Below are 16,999 nucleotides of genomic sequence, written 5' to 3'. Positions count from 1 at the left end.
TCTATAATCGAATTCTTGCCATACCCATCCCAGTATGGCAGTATCGACTGTGGCAGTCGCTTTCCATATTCTCTCCCGGAGCTCTGCTACATCACGTGGTAGAGGCAGTACATACACCAGATCTTTAATGTGTCCCCACAGAGAAAAGTCCCACGGAGTGAGATCTGATGATTGGGGAGGCCATTTCATGAAACAGCTCGCTCCGCATTTGAACTTGTCATGTTTGCGACTAGCGCTAACTATCAGCAAATTACCAAACTACAGTGTGGTGGTATACGTGAAAAAAAACTTTCAGGGTTTCTCTTCAAAATGACATATGTATGATACCTATACAATGTTTGGTTTGTACTTCATCTAATGTTACATCAATTTTGTATTAGGTCGAGCGAATAATGACCATGAATCTTTGCTCTGTTGTGAAACTGAAATGGTAAATACATTTGTGAAGTCTTAACTCTATCAAATGTATGTGTTTGCACTTTATAATCAAAATGAAAATGTATTTTTATGCTATGTTATGTAGTTAATTTTGCACTATGAAAGATTTCAGGTGGTCATTTCTTGACAATTTTACATAAGGATACAAACAAAAAGCATTCCAATGATTTTTGTAAGCTCATTTTACATAATATATGCATCAACACAGCTATGCTGCCTACCATGACCAAGCCTTCCTCCCAGCACTCACAGTGGGGTTTGTCATTGCTAGTATGGTATTTCAACAGTTAGGGTCAAACTGTGCAACAAATGGTGCTTCTTGTCTTCTACACATTAACAATGACAATATTTGGCATCTACATCAAAGTCTCATGTATTTGCTTCTAAAGTATTATGCATTTCTGTATCAGAAAACCTTTTGTTCTGGAATATTTTTCATTTAGAACTGATTTGTATATGAAATTTGCATTTCTGTAAAATTTCTAACATAACATCTGTTACTTTTGTCTGTTTGTAGTAGGTCATCAGGTGATGGATTCAACCCAAAAAGTGATATAGCAGTTAATAAACAAATTCAGAAAAATCAGTGACTGTTTTTAACTAGCCACACAGACTTTTTTAAATTCTTTCAATAATTATGTAGATATTGGAGACAAAAAACATGAGTATAGTCATAGATGAAAATGTTGATTGTGTTTTTACAGTATTTGGGCTGATGGCTAACTGGGTAAGTGACGGGTTACAGATCAAATGGTCAAGGGTTCAATTATGAGCGAGTTGTAGAATTATTTCTGTCCTCTATTCTGTTTTCAACTGTGACAGTTGTTTGTGTATAAGAATAATTCCAAATTTGGAGCCCATATTAAACTGTAGGTCCCCTATAGCTGACTGGGAGAGTTAGTTTAGTGGTCAGAAGAAAGAAAGGACATACCATTTCCTAAAGCTTGCCAAGTAGAGCATTACCATGTTCAAAGCAACCTTTTGGTTCAAAATAGCATTAGTTAGTCATCTTAAAAATATGTGCATAAAGATATTTCTATGTGTTCATTCCTGTGACTGATCACACTACACCAAACACACATTCAAATGTGTGTGACATTTGAGTGTCTGGAGCATATCAAGCAGAAGTTATTTAAATTTTTGTTAAAAAAAAGTCTCATTTGAAAACTTCTTCCCCTATGCTAACAAAAAAATTTCATTGGACATTTTGCATCAGGAAAGGTATTAATGGTTCAGTAATCAAATGTATGAAACATAAGTGACATTTATAAACAACATGTTTTCTGTCAGGTATTTATTAACTGTGGTTCTGTACTGGAAAAACATGATACTTGTCTAAACATCTCAAATGTCACAGAGTTATGTAGTGCAATTACACTCCTGAAAATTGAAATAAGAACACCGTGAATTCATTGTCCCAGGAAGGGGAAACTTTATTGACACATTCCTGGGGTCAGATACATCACATGATCACACTGACAGAACCACAGGCACATAGACACAGGCAACAGAGCATGCACAATGTCGGCACTAGTACAGTGTATATCCACCTTTCGCAGCAATGCAGGCTGCTATTCTCCCATGGAGACGATCGTAGAGATGCTGGATGTAGTCCTGTGGAACGGCTTGCCATGCCATTTCCTCCTGGCGCCTCAGTTGGACCAGCGTTCGTGCTGGACGTGCAGACCGCGTGAGACGACGCTTCATCCAGTCCCAAACATGCTCAATGGGGGACAGATCCGGAGATCTTGCTGGCCAGGGTAGTTGACTCACACCTTCTAGAGCACGTTGGGTGGCACGGGATACATGCGGACGTGCATTGTCCTGTTGGAACAGCAAGTTCCCTTGCCGGTCTAGGAATGGTAGAACGATGGGTTCGATGACGGTTTGGATGTACCGTGCACTATTCAGTGTCCCCTCGACGATCACCAGTGGTGTACGGCCAGTGTAGGAGATCGCTCCCCACACCATGATGCCGGGTGTTGGCCCTGTGTGCCTCGGTCGTATGCAGTCCTGATTGTGGCGCTCACCTGCACGGCGCCAAACACGCATACGACCATCATTGGCACCAAGGCAGAAGCGACTCTCATCGCTGAAGACGACACGTCTCCATTCGTCCCTCCATTCACGCCTGTCGCGACACCACTGGAGGCGGGCTGCACGATGTTGGGGCGTGAGCGGAAGACGGCCTAACGGTGTGCGGGACCGTAGCCCAGCTTCATGGAGACGGTTGCGAATGGTCCTCGCCGATACCCCAGGAGCAACAGTGTCCCTAATTTGCTGGGAAGTGGCGGTGCGGTCCCCTACGGCACTGCGTAGGATCCTACGATCTTGGCGTGCATCCATGCGTCGCTGCGGTCCGGTCCCAGGTCGACGGGCATGTGCACCTTCCGCCGACCACTGGCGACAACATCGATGTACTGTGGAGACCTCACGCCCCACGTGTTGAGCAATTCGGCGGTACGTCCACCTGGCCTCCCGCATGCCCACTATACGCCCTCGCTCAAAGTCCGTCAACTGCACATACAGTTCACGTCCACGCTGTCGCGGCATGCTACCAGTGTTAAAGACTGCGATGGAGCTCCGTATGCCACGGCAAACTGGCTGACACTGATGGCAGCGGTGCACAAATGCTGCGCAGCTAGCGCCATTCGACGGCCAACACCGCGGTTCCTGGTGTGTCCGCTGTGCCGTGCGTGTGATCATTGCTTGTACAGCCCTCTCGCAGTGTCCGGAGCAAGTATGGTGGGTCTGACACACCGGTGTCAATGTGTTCTTTTTTCCATTTCCAGGAGTGTATTAATAAGATCTTATACAGAAATTTGTTTTAGAAAACTTTCTTTATGTGCATAAAATAAAGGTGTATTTTGTAACTGCTTGGAATACACATACAAGTAAAGCTTAATAGAACCTTCTATAGTATGAAATGACTGAAGTAGGTGTAATAAATTAGTATGGCTTCACAATGACAGATTAATGGAGGTGAATGTTGGTAAGAATAATACTATGAGACACGAAGACAAAATCTCAGTGGATAGGAAACTGCTAGAGCAAGTAGCCACTTGAATGTACTTAGAGTCATTCATACAGGGTGTTTCAAAAATGACCAGTATATTTGAAACGACAATAAAAACTAAACGAGCAGCGATAGAAATACACCGTTTGTTCCTATATGCTTGGGACAACAGTACATTTTCAGGCGGACAAACTTTCGAAATTACAGTAGTTACAATTTTCAACAACAGATGGCACTGCAAGTGATGTGAAAGATATAGAAGACAACGCAGTCTGTGGGTGCGCCATTCTGTACGTCGTCTTTCTGCTGTAAGCGTGTGCTGTTCACAACATGCAAATGTGCTGTAGACAACATGGTTTATTCCTTAGAACAGAGGATTTTTCTGGTGTTGGAATTCCACCGCCTAGAACACAGTGTTGTTGCAACAAGATGAAGTTTTCAATGGAGGTTTAATGTAACCAAAGGACTGAAAAGCGATACAATAAAGGATCTGTTTGAAAAATTTCAACGGACTGGGAACGTGACGGATGAACGTGCTGGAAAGGTAGGGCAACCGCGTACAGCAACCACAGAGGGCAACGCGCAGCTAGTGCAGCAGGTGATCCAACAGCGGCCTCAGGTTTCCGTTCGCTGTGTTGCAGCTGCGGTCCAAATGATGCCAACGTCTATGTATCGTCTCATGCGCCAGAGTTTACACCTCTATCCATACAAAATTCAAACGCGGCAACCCCTCAGCACCGCTACCATTGCTGCACTAGAGTTATTCGCTAACGATATAGTGCACAGGATTGATGACGGCGATATGCATGTGGGCAGCATTTGGTTTACTGATGAAGCTTATTTTTACCTGGACGGCTTCGTCAATAAACAGAACTGGCGCATATGGGGAACCGAAAAGCCCCATGTTGCAGTCCCATCGTCCCTGCATCCTCAAAAAGTACTGGTCTGGGCCGCCATTTCTTCCAAAGGAATCATTGGCCCATTTTTCAGATCCGAAATGATTACTGCATCACGCTATCTGGACATTCTTCGTGAATTTGTGGCAGTACAAACTGCCTCAGACGACACTGCGAACACCTCGTGGTTTATGCAAGATGGTGCCCGGCCACATCACACGGCCGACGTCTTCAATTTCCTGAATGAATATTTCGATGATCGTGTGATTGCTTTGGGCTATCCGAAACATACAGGAGGTGGCGTGGATTGGCCTCCCTATTCACCAGACGTGAACCCCTGTGACTTCTTTCTGTGGGGACACTTGAAAGACCAGGTGTACCACCAGAATCCAGAAACAATTGAACAGCTGAAGCAGCACATCTCATCTGCATGTGAAGCCATTCCGCCAGACACGTTGTCAAAGGTTTCGGGTAATTTCATTCAGAGACTACGCCATATTATTGCTACGCATGGTGGATATGTGGAAAATATCATACTATAGAGTTTCCCAGACCGCAGCGCCATCTGTTGTTGAAAATTGTAACTACTGTAATTTCGAAAGTTTGTCCGCCTGAAAATGTACTGTTGTCCCAATCATATTGCAACAAACGGTGTAGTTCTATCACTGCTCGTTTAGTTTTTATTTCCGTTTCAAATATACCGGTCATTTTTGAAACACCCTGTAATTTCAAATGGAAAGTTGAAAGAAAAGATTGGGAAAAGAGATGGAGTAATAGACTTACTGCTGACTGTGATGAGACAAAACTTTTTCAATAAGAAAGAGAACTACTAAAGAACACAAATTTTTTCACCTACAGTGTATAGATACTTATCCTGGTTCTTGATAAAAAGCCATATTTTAGCAGGAAAGAGGAGATGAGTATAGTATCCAAGTGGAACAATCACAGTGACTTGAACATGTCCAGTTAGTACTGAAAGTTTAATGGAGGTAAAGATGTAAGATAAGAAAGTATGATGACACCCAAGATAGACCTGTGACTATGTAACTGAAGAGTTACTAGAATACAGGGGACTGTTAGAGAGAGAGACAATAGCTATGACTATAGGCATGAAGAACTGTATAGGTCCTTTGCATCCTCTTCACTATAAGGTAGTGGGGGCACGATTAAGTAAGCAAGCTAGACAGATGATCCAGTAAGGTGATCCTTATCTTCAGACAAAAACAACCACTTTTCATTACATAGCAATATTTTCAGTAACATTTTTATACATTTTTACAGCATAGCATTCAGATAAATAATGTGTGGTTATAATTAAACTTTCCCTATTTAACATGTTGTAAAACGGAAACTAGTTACCATACTAGTATCAAATTTGGTAGCATTAATGTTAAGGACATAGGGAAGAGAAATAATGCAGAATCAATAAAGTTGAAACACCTTTAACATGCTGCTATGATACATCATACCATTACATATTGGTACCCTTGCTGCTACAAAATGGGCTCAATATAGTGCCCATCAGTGTCCAGAAGAGACTGAAACTGCAGGATTGCACATCAGAACAAAGCATGTCTGCAGTTATGTTGGCTATCCCTCTTAATATGCTGTGCTTCAGATCAGCACATGTGTCAATGTTCTCCTGGTAAACCCTGTCCTTCAGATAGCCCCACAACCAGAAATCTCAGAGAGTGAGATCAGGTGACTGTGCCGACCAAGCATTTGGAAATGATTAGCTGATAATTCAATCATCTCCAAATGTGTTTTGGAGAAGCAGGTGAATTTCATGAGCGATGTGTGGTGGGGCGTCATCTAGCATGAAAACTGTTGAGTTCAATGTGTGTCTCTCCTGTAGGGCGAAGCATATCACTTTATGCTGGCCAGTAACACTGCATGTCTTTGGTCTTTGAATGCCAACCTATTCAGAAAAGAATGGGCCAATGATGAACATAGGCATGTTCACCGTACAGAGGAACTTCGTGCACAGTGACTGGAGGTGAAGATTCTCACACTCGGCAATTCTGTATGTTCACCTCACTTGTCAGAGAAAAATGAGCTTCATCTGTCCATGGGATGGTCAAGGGCCAGCCCTCATCAACATCAATCCTTGTGAAAAATTGGAGAGTGAAGTCAACACATTGTTGTGCATCCCAAGGTGCAAGCTGCTGTAGATATGGATCTTGTATGGATATCATTTGAGATTGGTTTGAAGCACCTTCTGTACAGTGGACCATGGGACGTTCAACTGTCATGACATAGTAAATGCACTGCCTGACGATTGAGAATTGTGCACAGTGTTGCCTGCCATAGCAACAGTGATTTCATCAACCACCTGTAGTGCAACCGGTCATTGGTCTCTTCCTGGAGTGACGCCCAGTTCTCCAATTGATTCAAACTTCTTCATCATGCTCAACACAGCAGGTGAGGAACAGGACCCTTCCATAATCCTTTCAGCCAGCAATATTCTCAAAGAGCAGCTGCAGCATTACTGTTGTTTTGATAATAGAGCTCCACCAATAATGCCCTGCTCCTTTTGTCCAAGCTCATGTTGACATGTCAACAAGTGCACTGCAACTGGTCAGGCGTGTGAGACTAAGAATCATGATGACTGATCATGGCACCTGGTGGCCAGAGTTGGAACTGGATGGTGGCACTGTGATACATGGAAATCATGCACCCCATACTCTGGACATTAATGCTACAAAGTTCGGTACCGGTATGGTAATTAGTTTCCATGTTATAACATGTTAAATAGGGAAAGTTTAATTGTAACCACCTGGCATATAAATAAACAAGTGATAAACATACATAAGTTATAAAACATCTTCTGAATAGTGTAAGTGGCAAAGCAACAGTAATATTTCATGTTAGCGTCTTTTGTTTGTCTTGAGTAAGTTATTAACTTGCAGTCAATTTCAGTATATATAAAATAAATGTTTTTTATATAATAAATCCCATCTGTTAATATTACATGGGCAGAATATTGTTAACAATAGTTATTAGTCAGAGTGACACACTGATATATTTCTAGACTTCTTCTACATCCCTGAGGGGATGCTAGCCACTTTTTACATGATGTACAAACAACTAAAAAAATCCAGAATGAGATTTTCACTCTGCAGCGGAGTGTGCGCTGATATGAAACTTCCTGGCAGATTAAAACTGTGTGCCCGACCGAGACTCGAACTCGGGACCTTTGCCTTTCGCGGGCAAGTGCTCTACCAACTGAGCTACCGAAGCACGACTCACGTCCGGTACTCACAGCTTTACTTCTGCCAGTACCTCGTCTCCTACCTTCCAAACTTTACAGAAGCTCTCCTGCGAAACTTGCAGAACTAGCACTCCTGAAAGAAAGGATATTGCGGAGACATGGCTTAGCCACAGGCTGTGGCTAAGCCATGTCTCCGCAATATCCTTTCTTTCAGGAGTGCTAGTTCTGCAAGTTTCGCAGGAGAGCTTCTGTAAAGTTTGGAAGGTAGGAGACGAGGTACTGGCAGAAGTAAAGCTGTGAGTACCGGACGTGAGTCGTGCTTTGGTAGCTCAGTTGGTAGAGCACTTGCCCGCGAAAGGCAAAGGTCCCGAGTTCGAGTCTCGGTCGGGCACACAGTTTTAATCTGCCACGAAGTTTCAACTAAAAAAATAAAAAACTGTAAATTATTGAGCTTTAATACGAATGATGAAATGCATTCTCACATCTTTGGCATCCCCCCAGCCTGTTGATGGACTCCACATTTTGCCCTCTCCCAGCAGTCCTAAGGCAAGATGAGCTAAGGGTGCTAGGTCACCACTGGCTCCCACTGAGCCTTGTTCAGGCACCCATGACAAACATGAAGCTGTAAAGAAAATAATTAAATTATTACATGTAGAAAAGAACACTTTCATTCTGACTGAAATATTATTTTCCAGCAGCATGAACACATGTTTCTTTTAAACTATGGTAAATTGTAGTATTAAGAAACAAATCAATTAAAAATTATATTTAGAAAATATTATACAGTTGTATATTCAATGTTTCTGGATCTCTCCAAAGCATTTGACACTGTTGCTCATGAAATACTGGCAAGAAAACTGGAAAACTATGATATTTGAGGACAAGCAGGTGACAGGATAGAGTCATACAGGCGCAACAGGAAACCATATATATCAATAGGGAATACATGTCAGTCAGAAACCAAAGCCATGAAATATGGAACGCTGGAAGGATCTGTAATTGGGCCATTGCTGTTTAATCTATTTGTTAATGACATAGGGGATGAAGAGAAGGAGAAGAAAATATTGTATGCAGATGACATGACAATACTGAACAATGACGAAAATGCGGTACTGCTTGACAGAAGAGCATAGATATCTGCAAACACCACAGCTCAGTGACTCCTGGAAAATGAAGTTGTCATAAATCTAAAAAAAGTCTGTATGTAAGGTTCACAAATAAAGACAAGGCTGTGCACATGCATTTATAGGTGGATGAAATGAGACTGGGAGAAGTAGAATCCACTAGATTCTTATGTATTACTGTGGATAACGAGCTGAAATGGAACCACCATGATAATTCTGTCAGTAAGAAACTCAGCTTCATTATATTCATTATGAGGCAGGTGTCACAGTATTCAGACAAACAGCTTCTGTGCACAGTATACCACTGACTCTTTGAACCATACCTGCAGTATGAAGGGATAGTCTGGGGAAACTTAAACATTCAAGAAATAAAACGGGTGTTCACATCACAAAAAAAAAAAAAAAAAAAAGCAACCAGGGCCATATTATGAAGAAATACTTTTGAAACATGCAGAAATTGCTTCAAAAGACTGGGCACCTTAACTTTTACATCCATGTACATATATAAAACTATCATATATGTCCCAAAAGATAGTGCAGAGTAAACTACAAATGCTAGTGTACACATCCACAACACACAGAGGAAGAATGGCATACAAAGCATATCCCACCAACTGACAATGCTTGAAAAAAGATCCCAGCACTCAGATATAAAACTACTAAGAAGTCTGCCTAAAAAGTTGTCTGGCAATGTACATGACACTAAGTTTTCAAAGAACCTCAAAGATTATCTGATGGAAAAGGAATTTAACGGTGTTGAAGAGTAATTATCACATTAACTTTGTATATATTGCTACTTAGAATCATGGATGTTAGAATGTAAGAAAAATGATTAGGAAGTATGTGATGATGAATGTTTTCTATTTTTGACACGTCTATACTACATGTACATTTACTGTGTACCACATAATCCTACAGGATCCTAATAAATTTCAGTTTGTTCTTGTTGAGGGTCAGCTGTCAATTCCTGCACCAAGTGTCAATATTCTGTAGGTCTTCCTGCATTCTGTTACAATTTTGTCACACAGTGTCTTCTCTATACACAACAGCACCATCCTTGAACAGTTCCATGGAGCTTCCAATGTATCCTCTCTTGGATCAACAGAGTGAGCAGAATTTTAAAATGGTTGTTGTTTGAAGAGTGAGTGCTGATTCCTACAGAGGATATTTTTGGCCTCTAGAAAGGTTGTTATGGACAAGCATAAAACTCATTCCAAAACTGTACAACAGACTGAAATCACCCATAACAACACACAGTTGTGTTTATTTGTTCAGCAGCCCTTCTTGGAAATGAGAATGGCATGCAAACTTTCCAATCACTTGGAAGGCTTTATTCATCCAGCAACCTATGGCAGTCTGCTTCTAGAAGCAGTGCAAGCTATTTTTCATTGCCAGGTCTGTGGTACTTCTGTACACTAAAAATACCTAAAAGATTGCTCGTAAGAACTATCACATAACAGTAATAATTTCAAAATGATACAATGACTTTATGTGGTGGTGAGTCTTGTCTTGCTTAATACCATATTTTAAATGCTCTGTTTCACAGTATTACTCTCTAAGGTAACAAAGCCTGCATAAAGAACTAAAGTTAAAAATACTACAATTTGCATGTTGTGCATCTGGAGTCATCAACAATAGGCATTCAGCAAATGCCTATTTTTGATGACTCCACATGCACAACATGCAAATTGTAGTATTTTTATCTTCCATGTGCTTCTATTACCATTCTTGATATCACCAGTACATATTAAATTGTTGGAGGAATCTATTTTCCAGTTTCTTATGTGGTGCAGTTGTGGTGTTTCAAATGAGGGTATTATACTACTACCTATACAGCTTTCACACTAACATGTAGTCATTTCCATCTCTTTTGACTATTATATAAAATATGCTGCTTCAAAAATTACATGGGTGTCCAACATAATACACTCCTGGAAATGGAAAAAAGAACACATTGACACCGGTGTGTCAGACCCACCATACTTGCTCCGGACACTGCGAGAGGGCTGTACAAGCAATGATCACACGCACGGCACAGCGGACACACCAGGAACCGCGGTGTTGGCCGTCGAATGGCGCTAGCTGCGCAGCATTTGTGCACCGCCGCCGTCAGTGTCAGCCAGTTTGCCGTGGCATACGGAGCTCCATCGCAGTCTTTAACACTGGTAGCATGCCGCGACAGCGTGGACGTGAACCATATGTGCAGTTGACGGACTTTGAGCGAGGGCGTATAGTGGGCATGCGGGAGGCCAGGTGGACGTACCGCCGAATTGCTCAACACGTGGGGCGTGAGGTCTCCACAGTACATCGATGTTGTCGCCAGTGGTCGGCGGAAGGTGCACGTGCCCGTCGACCTGGGACCGGACCGCAGCGACGCACGGATGCACGCCAAGACCGTAGGATCCTACGCAGTGCCGTAGGGGACCGCACCGCCACTTCCCAGCAAATTAGGGACACTGTTGCTCCTGGGGTATCGGCGAGGACCATTCGCAACCGTCTCCATGAAGCTGGGCTACGGTCCCGCACACCGTTAGGCCGTCTTCCGCTCACGCCCCAACATCGTGCAGCCCGCCTCCAGTTGTGTCGCGACAGGCGTGAATGAAGGGACGAATGGAGACGTGTCATCTTCAGCGATGAGAGTCGCTTCTGCCTTGGTGCCAATGATGGTCGTATGCATGTTTGGCACCGTGCAGGTGAGCGCCACAATCAGGACTGCATACGACCGAGGCACACAGGGCCAACACCCGGCATCATGGTGTGGGGAGCGATCTCCTACACTGGCCGTACACCACTGGTGATCGTCGAGGGGACACTGAATAGTGCACGGTATATCCAAACCGTCATCGAACCCATCATTCTACCATTCCTAGACCGGCAAGGGAACTTGCTGTTCCAACAGGACAATGCATGTCCGCATGTATCCCGTGCCACCCAACGTGCTCTAGAAGGTGTAAGTCAACTACCCTGGCCAGCAAGATCTCTGTATCTGTCCCCCATTGAGCATGTTTGGGACTGGATGAAGCGTCGTCTCACGCAGTCTGCACGTCCAGCACGAACGCTGGTCCAACTGAGGCGCCAGGTGGAAATGGCATGGCAAGCCGTTCCACAGGACTACATCCAGCATCTCTACGATCGTCTCCATGGGAGAATAGCAGCCTGCATTGCTGCGAAATGTGGATATACACTGTACTAGTGCCGACATTGTGCATGCTCTGTTGCCTGTGTCTATGTGCCTGTGGTTCTGTCAGTGTGATCATGTGATGTATCTGACCCCAGGAATGTGTCAATAAAGTTTCCCCTTCCTGGGACAATGAATTCACGGTGTTCTTATTTCAATTTCCAGGAGTGTATAATGATGAGGCTGTAGAGGATTGTTGCATATCCTTCCTATGCAGGGATATATTCCTTGGTACATCACTGGAATGAACGTTTGCATGGCTGTGCTGGTCTGTGTTTAAATATAACATGCATCCAAGCCATATAAGAGTACATGTGTTGCAAAATTGTCCATCACAAGTTTAGTAACCTTACATTTCAAATTAGTCCTCATTCGATCACATGGAAATGAATCAAAATTTCTAAGTTATTTAATTTGGAATATGTAGTCTAAATATTAAGATACATGAGTAAGTTGATCTCTCCTAATTACAAGTATATGTTCTGTGCATAAATGGCACCAGTTAAAATAAATATATCATTATCTGAATAAATATAGTATCTCACTGTGATGAAACTTACCTTTGTGGTACACAAAAGAGTTTGTACATGAATATAAACAACAAAAAATAATTAATCTTGTTTTTTTATTTCCAAAAAAGTAACATCAAATTTTAATACTCATAAAACCCTTGCAGAAAGAGTCACACATTACATAGCTGGCACTGCTTGACATCTAAGAAAAATGATTAGGAAGTATGTGATGATGAATGTTTTCTATTTTTGACATGTTTATACTACATAATTTTTAATGATGTATTAATTAGTATGTGTTAGTGCTTAATATTGATAGTACTAGAAAATAAAACTTCAATATTTTTCTACAACATATGGTTTTTATAATAATATGAAATGTATCATTTAACAATGTTTTCACTGTCATGTGAAAATTTAACAGTCTTACCATTAAATGCATTGATTAAGTGTTGTAATGTTTGGAGAGATATACCACTGTGGCCTTTAGCAAGAACATTTATTCGTAGTGCTAGAAGCATTCTTGTCTTCTCTGGATTCAGTGGATTTCCTACACCTGCTGCATGGGATCTAATTAAATTGTACTGCAGCTCTCTGTGAATAAAACATTTCCTTATAAATAACATAATTACCTTGCAAAACGGATAATACTTGGACTACACAGTTAATTTTTCTCTATAAGAAACATTTAGAGAAAGAAAAAATATAGGGTATATAAGATACAAATTTATTGTTCAGATTAACATCTAAAACTTAAGCTTTTTTTATACAAAAGATGACATTTATGATTTGACATTTCCACATGTGAACAATTTATCTCATATCATCAGGTTATAAAGGATAGATCCAATGGTCTTAGAGCAAGGGCACACATAACCAGAGGCAAGGACTGTGGTTGGTGGGGGTGGGTGGCAGAGGGGGGGGGGGGGGGGGGGGGGGGAGGGAGGGGGAAGACATCCCCCCCCCCCCCCCCCCAGCTCTCAGAGAAAGAACAAAATATAGTGTAATAAGTTGTTTTTCTTTCCAGAAAATGATTTAAAGTTGCTATTAAAACAGGTTTTCAACATGGTTGGAACTCGAACTTTTTTATGGCCACTAACAATTGTCATTCATCTTTCACATCTACATCTACATGGTTACTCTGGAAATCACATTTAAGTGCCTGGCTGAGGGTTCATCAAACCACGTACACATAAGTCTCTATTATTCCACTCTTGAACAGTGTGCGGAAAAAATGAAAATCTGTGAGGGCTCTGATTTCCCTTATTTTATTACGATTATCATTTCTCCCTATGTAGTTCAGCATCAACAAAATATTTTGGCATTTGGAAGAGAAATTTGGTGATTGAAATTTCATGAAAAGATCCTGCCACAACGAGAAACGATTCTGTTTTAATTATGTCCACCCCAAAACCTGTACCATATCCATGACACTCTCCCCCATATTTCTCAATAATACATTCTTTTAACTTTCTCAGTGTAGCCCATTAATCCTATTTGGTAAGGATCCCACACTGTGCAGCAATACTCCAAAAAGAGGAAGGACAGGCACATTGTAGGCAGTCTCTGTAGTAGATCTGTTGCATCTTCTAAGTGTTCTGCCAATAAAACACAGTCCTTGGTTTGCCTTCCCCTAGGTGTTCTTTCCAATTGAAGTGGTGTTCCAAAATCCTGCTACATATGAATGCTAAAGATATGGGCCTGTAATTTAGAGATTACTCCTATTGCCGTTTTTGAATATTGGTGTGACCTGTGGAACTTTCCAGCCTTTGGGTACATATCTTTCATTGAGCGAGTTGTCTACATCTACATATATACTCCACTAGCCACCAAGTGGTGTGTTATGGAGGGTACAATTCATTCCAAAGCCATATCCCCCCCACCCCCACCCCCATCCCACCCTCTCTGTTCCACTCGCAGATCGCGCCAGCGAAAAACGACTGTCTGAACGCATCAGTACGAGATCTTATTTCCATTATCTTTGAATGATGATCATTATGCAAATTGAAAGTTGGTGGTAATAATATATGCTCTATATCCTCGGTGAAGATTGGATTTTGGAATTTAGAGAGCAGACCCTCCTGTTTAGCGCGTCGTCTATCTGCAAGTGTGTCCCACTTCAAACTTTCTATGAGATTTGTAATGGTCTCACGATTGCTAAATGTACCAGTCACAAATCTTGCAGCTCTTCTTTGGACCTTCTCAATCTCTTCAACCAGACCCAACTGGTAAGGGTCCCATACAGATGAACAATACTCTAAGACTGGATGAACTAATGTATTGTAAGCTATTTCCTTTGTTGAAGGACTGCATCGCTTCAGGATTCTACCAATAAACCACAATCTAGAGTTCACCTTACCCATTATTTGTGTAATCTGATCATTCCATTTGAGATCATTTCAAATAGTCACACCCAGATACTTGATTGATGTTACCGCTTCCAAAGACTGATCATTTATTTTGTACTCATACATTAATGGGGATTTGCACCTTGTTATACGCAGTTGATTACACTTACTAATACTGAGAGATAACTGCCAGTCATTACACCACACATTTATTTTCTGCAAATCCTCATTGATTTGTTCACAACTTTTGTGTGATACTACTTTCCTGTAGACTACAGCATCATTGGCAAAACAGTCTAAGGCCGCTATCAATACCATCAAACAGATTGTTTATGTAAATTGTTAAAAGCAGAGGACCTATTACGCTGCCCTGGGGCACACCTGAAGTGACTCTTGTTTCTGTTGAAGTTACCCCATTCAGGACGACATACTGCTTCCTGTCTGTTAGAAAACTTTCTATCCAGCTGCATATGTCATCAGGTAGACCGAAAGCGTGCACTTTTTGTAGCAAGCGACAGTGCAGAACTGAGTCGAACACCTTTCAAAAGTCGAGAAATATGGCATAAACATGGGAGCCGGTATCTAGACCCTGTTGTATATCGTGCACAAAGAGGGCCAGCTGTGTCTTGCATGACTGCTGTTTCCTAAAACCATGCTGGTTTCTGTAGATGAGCTTCTCAGAGTCTAGAAAGGTCATTATGTCTGAACACAAAATATGTTCCATGATTCTACAACAAATCGATGTCAGTGAAATTGGCCAGTAATTAGGTGCATCGGATTTTCTACCCTTTTTGTAGATTGCTATGACCTGGGCCTTCTTCCAGTCCTGTGAAACTTTCTGCTGTTCCAGTGATCTCTGATAGATGATGGATAAAAAGGGTGCTATATTTGTAGCATAGTCAACACATAATCTTACGGGGATACCGTCTGGGCGAGATGCCTTCCTGGCGTCTAAGGATCTTAACCATTTTACAATCCCAGATACAGTAAACACTATGTCAGCCATCCTTTTGTTTGTTCAATAATTGAAAGGGGGAATGGTGCTGCAGTCCTCTACCGTAAACAAGTTTTTGAAAGCTAGGTTTAGAATTTTGGCCTTCTGTTTATCATCATCAGTTATATTACCCATACTGTCAGCAAGAGAAGGTATTGAATTATTTGTAGCATTCATAGATTTTGTGTACAACAACTTTTTTTTTTTTTTTTTTTTTATTTTAGATTCTGCAGATAAAATATTGCCTTCAAATTCGTTAAGAGAATCTCTCATTGTCCTTCTGACAGCTGCTTCCATTTCGCATAATTTCTGTTTGTCAGCGGGGCAGTGAGTACATTTAAAACAACTGTACAAAATTCTCGGATTTCTCAGCAACTTCTTAATATGTTTGTTGTACCAAGGTGGATCCTTTCCCTTCCCTATATTTTTGCTAGACACGTACTTCTCAAGCACATGGTGGACAATACCCTTAAATTCTGACCGAAGATGCTCAATATGATTGTTAAATATGTACCTATTGCATCAGCATACTCCGGAAGGAACCTAATTGGTATACAATCTGGACCAGAAGACTCACTTTTATGAAGTGATTTAAGTTGCTTCACTACTTCAAGAAGATCTTCTAAGTTACTTACGCTGGCAGCTGTTCTTGGTCCAAATTCTGGAATATTTTCTTTGTTTTCTTTGGTGAAGCAATTTCAAAAGTCTGTGTTTAGTGAAAACACTCATAGCCCTAGCTCTGCCCCCTCCCCCTCCCCCATCCATTACTAACTATTGTATGGGCCCCCTTGTCTCAGCACCATGTTATGAAAAGGATCTGATAGTACTGTCATGTGCAGTATAATTCAGCTTCACTATGAGCAAAATAAAAGACATATTAGATGTAGTCACACTTCCAGTCAGTCAATTAATATATGTACTTACTCATACAAGTAGATAATAAGTATCCACTGATACCATTATAGACCAAATAAATTTTTATATTTTATGTTACAAACACATCTTTTGAGAGTGCAGCTCTTAGACAAATATTACCAGTGAAATGACTGCCAGGAGATTACTTTTTTTGAGACAACACATTATGTTTCAAATAGAGTTGTATCTGGCAACAGCAAACAATTGCACAGCATATAAATTATAAGATATCAAAGTGCACAAAAAATGAAAATTACTTCCATTAGAGACATTTATACATATTGTATTTTGCTTTGACACAACCAAGAAGGAGGAAGATAAGCACTACTTACTTTTTGGGTTAAGGCAGCTACATTTCTAGAATAGT

The 16,999-nt window shown here is 41.3% G+C and overlaps 1 protein-coding gene across 1 annotated transcript in view; it reads right to left on the bottom strand.

Moving 5' to 3' along the window:
• Positions 1–16,999, bottom strand: part of LOC126183218 (histidine ammonia-lyase-like) — a 262,464-nt gene that overhangs the window by 91,485 nt on the left and 153,980 nt on the right. The window contains 2 exon segments of the mRNA XM_049925000.1: positions 8,044–8,183; positions 12,806–12,969. Of these exon segments, the coding sequence (XP_049780957.1) occupies positions 8,044–8,183; positions 12,806–12,969 (304 nt within the window).

Source organism: Schistocerca cancellata, chromosome 4, assembly GCF_023864275.1.
Source record: "Schistocerca cancellata isolate TAMUIC-IGC-003103 chromosome 4, iqSchCanc2.1, whole genome shotgun sequence".
NCBI lineage: Eukaryota > Metazoa > Arthropoda > Insecta > Orthoptera > Acrididae > Schistocerca > Schistocerca cancellata.
This window is presented reverse-complemented; position numbering and strand designations above follow the sequence as displayed.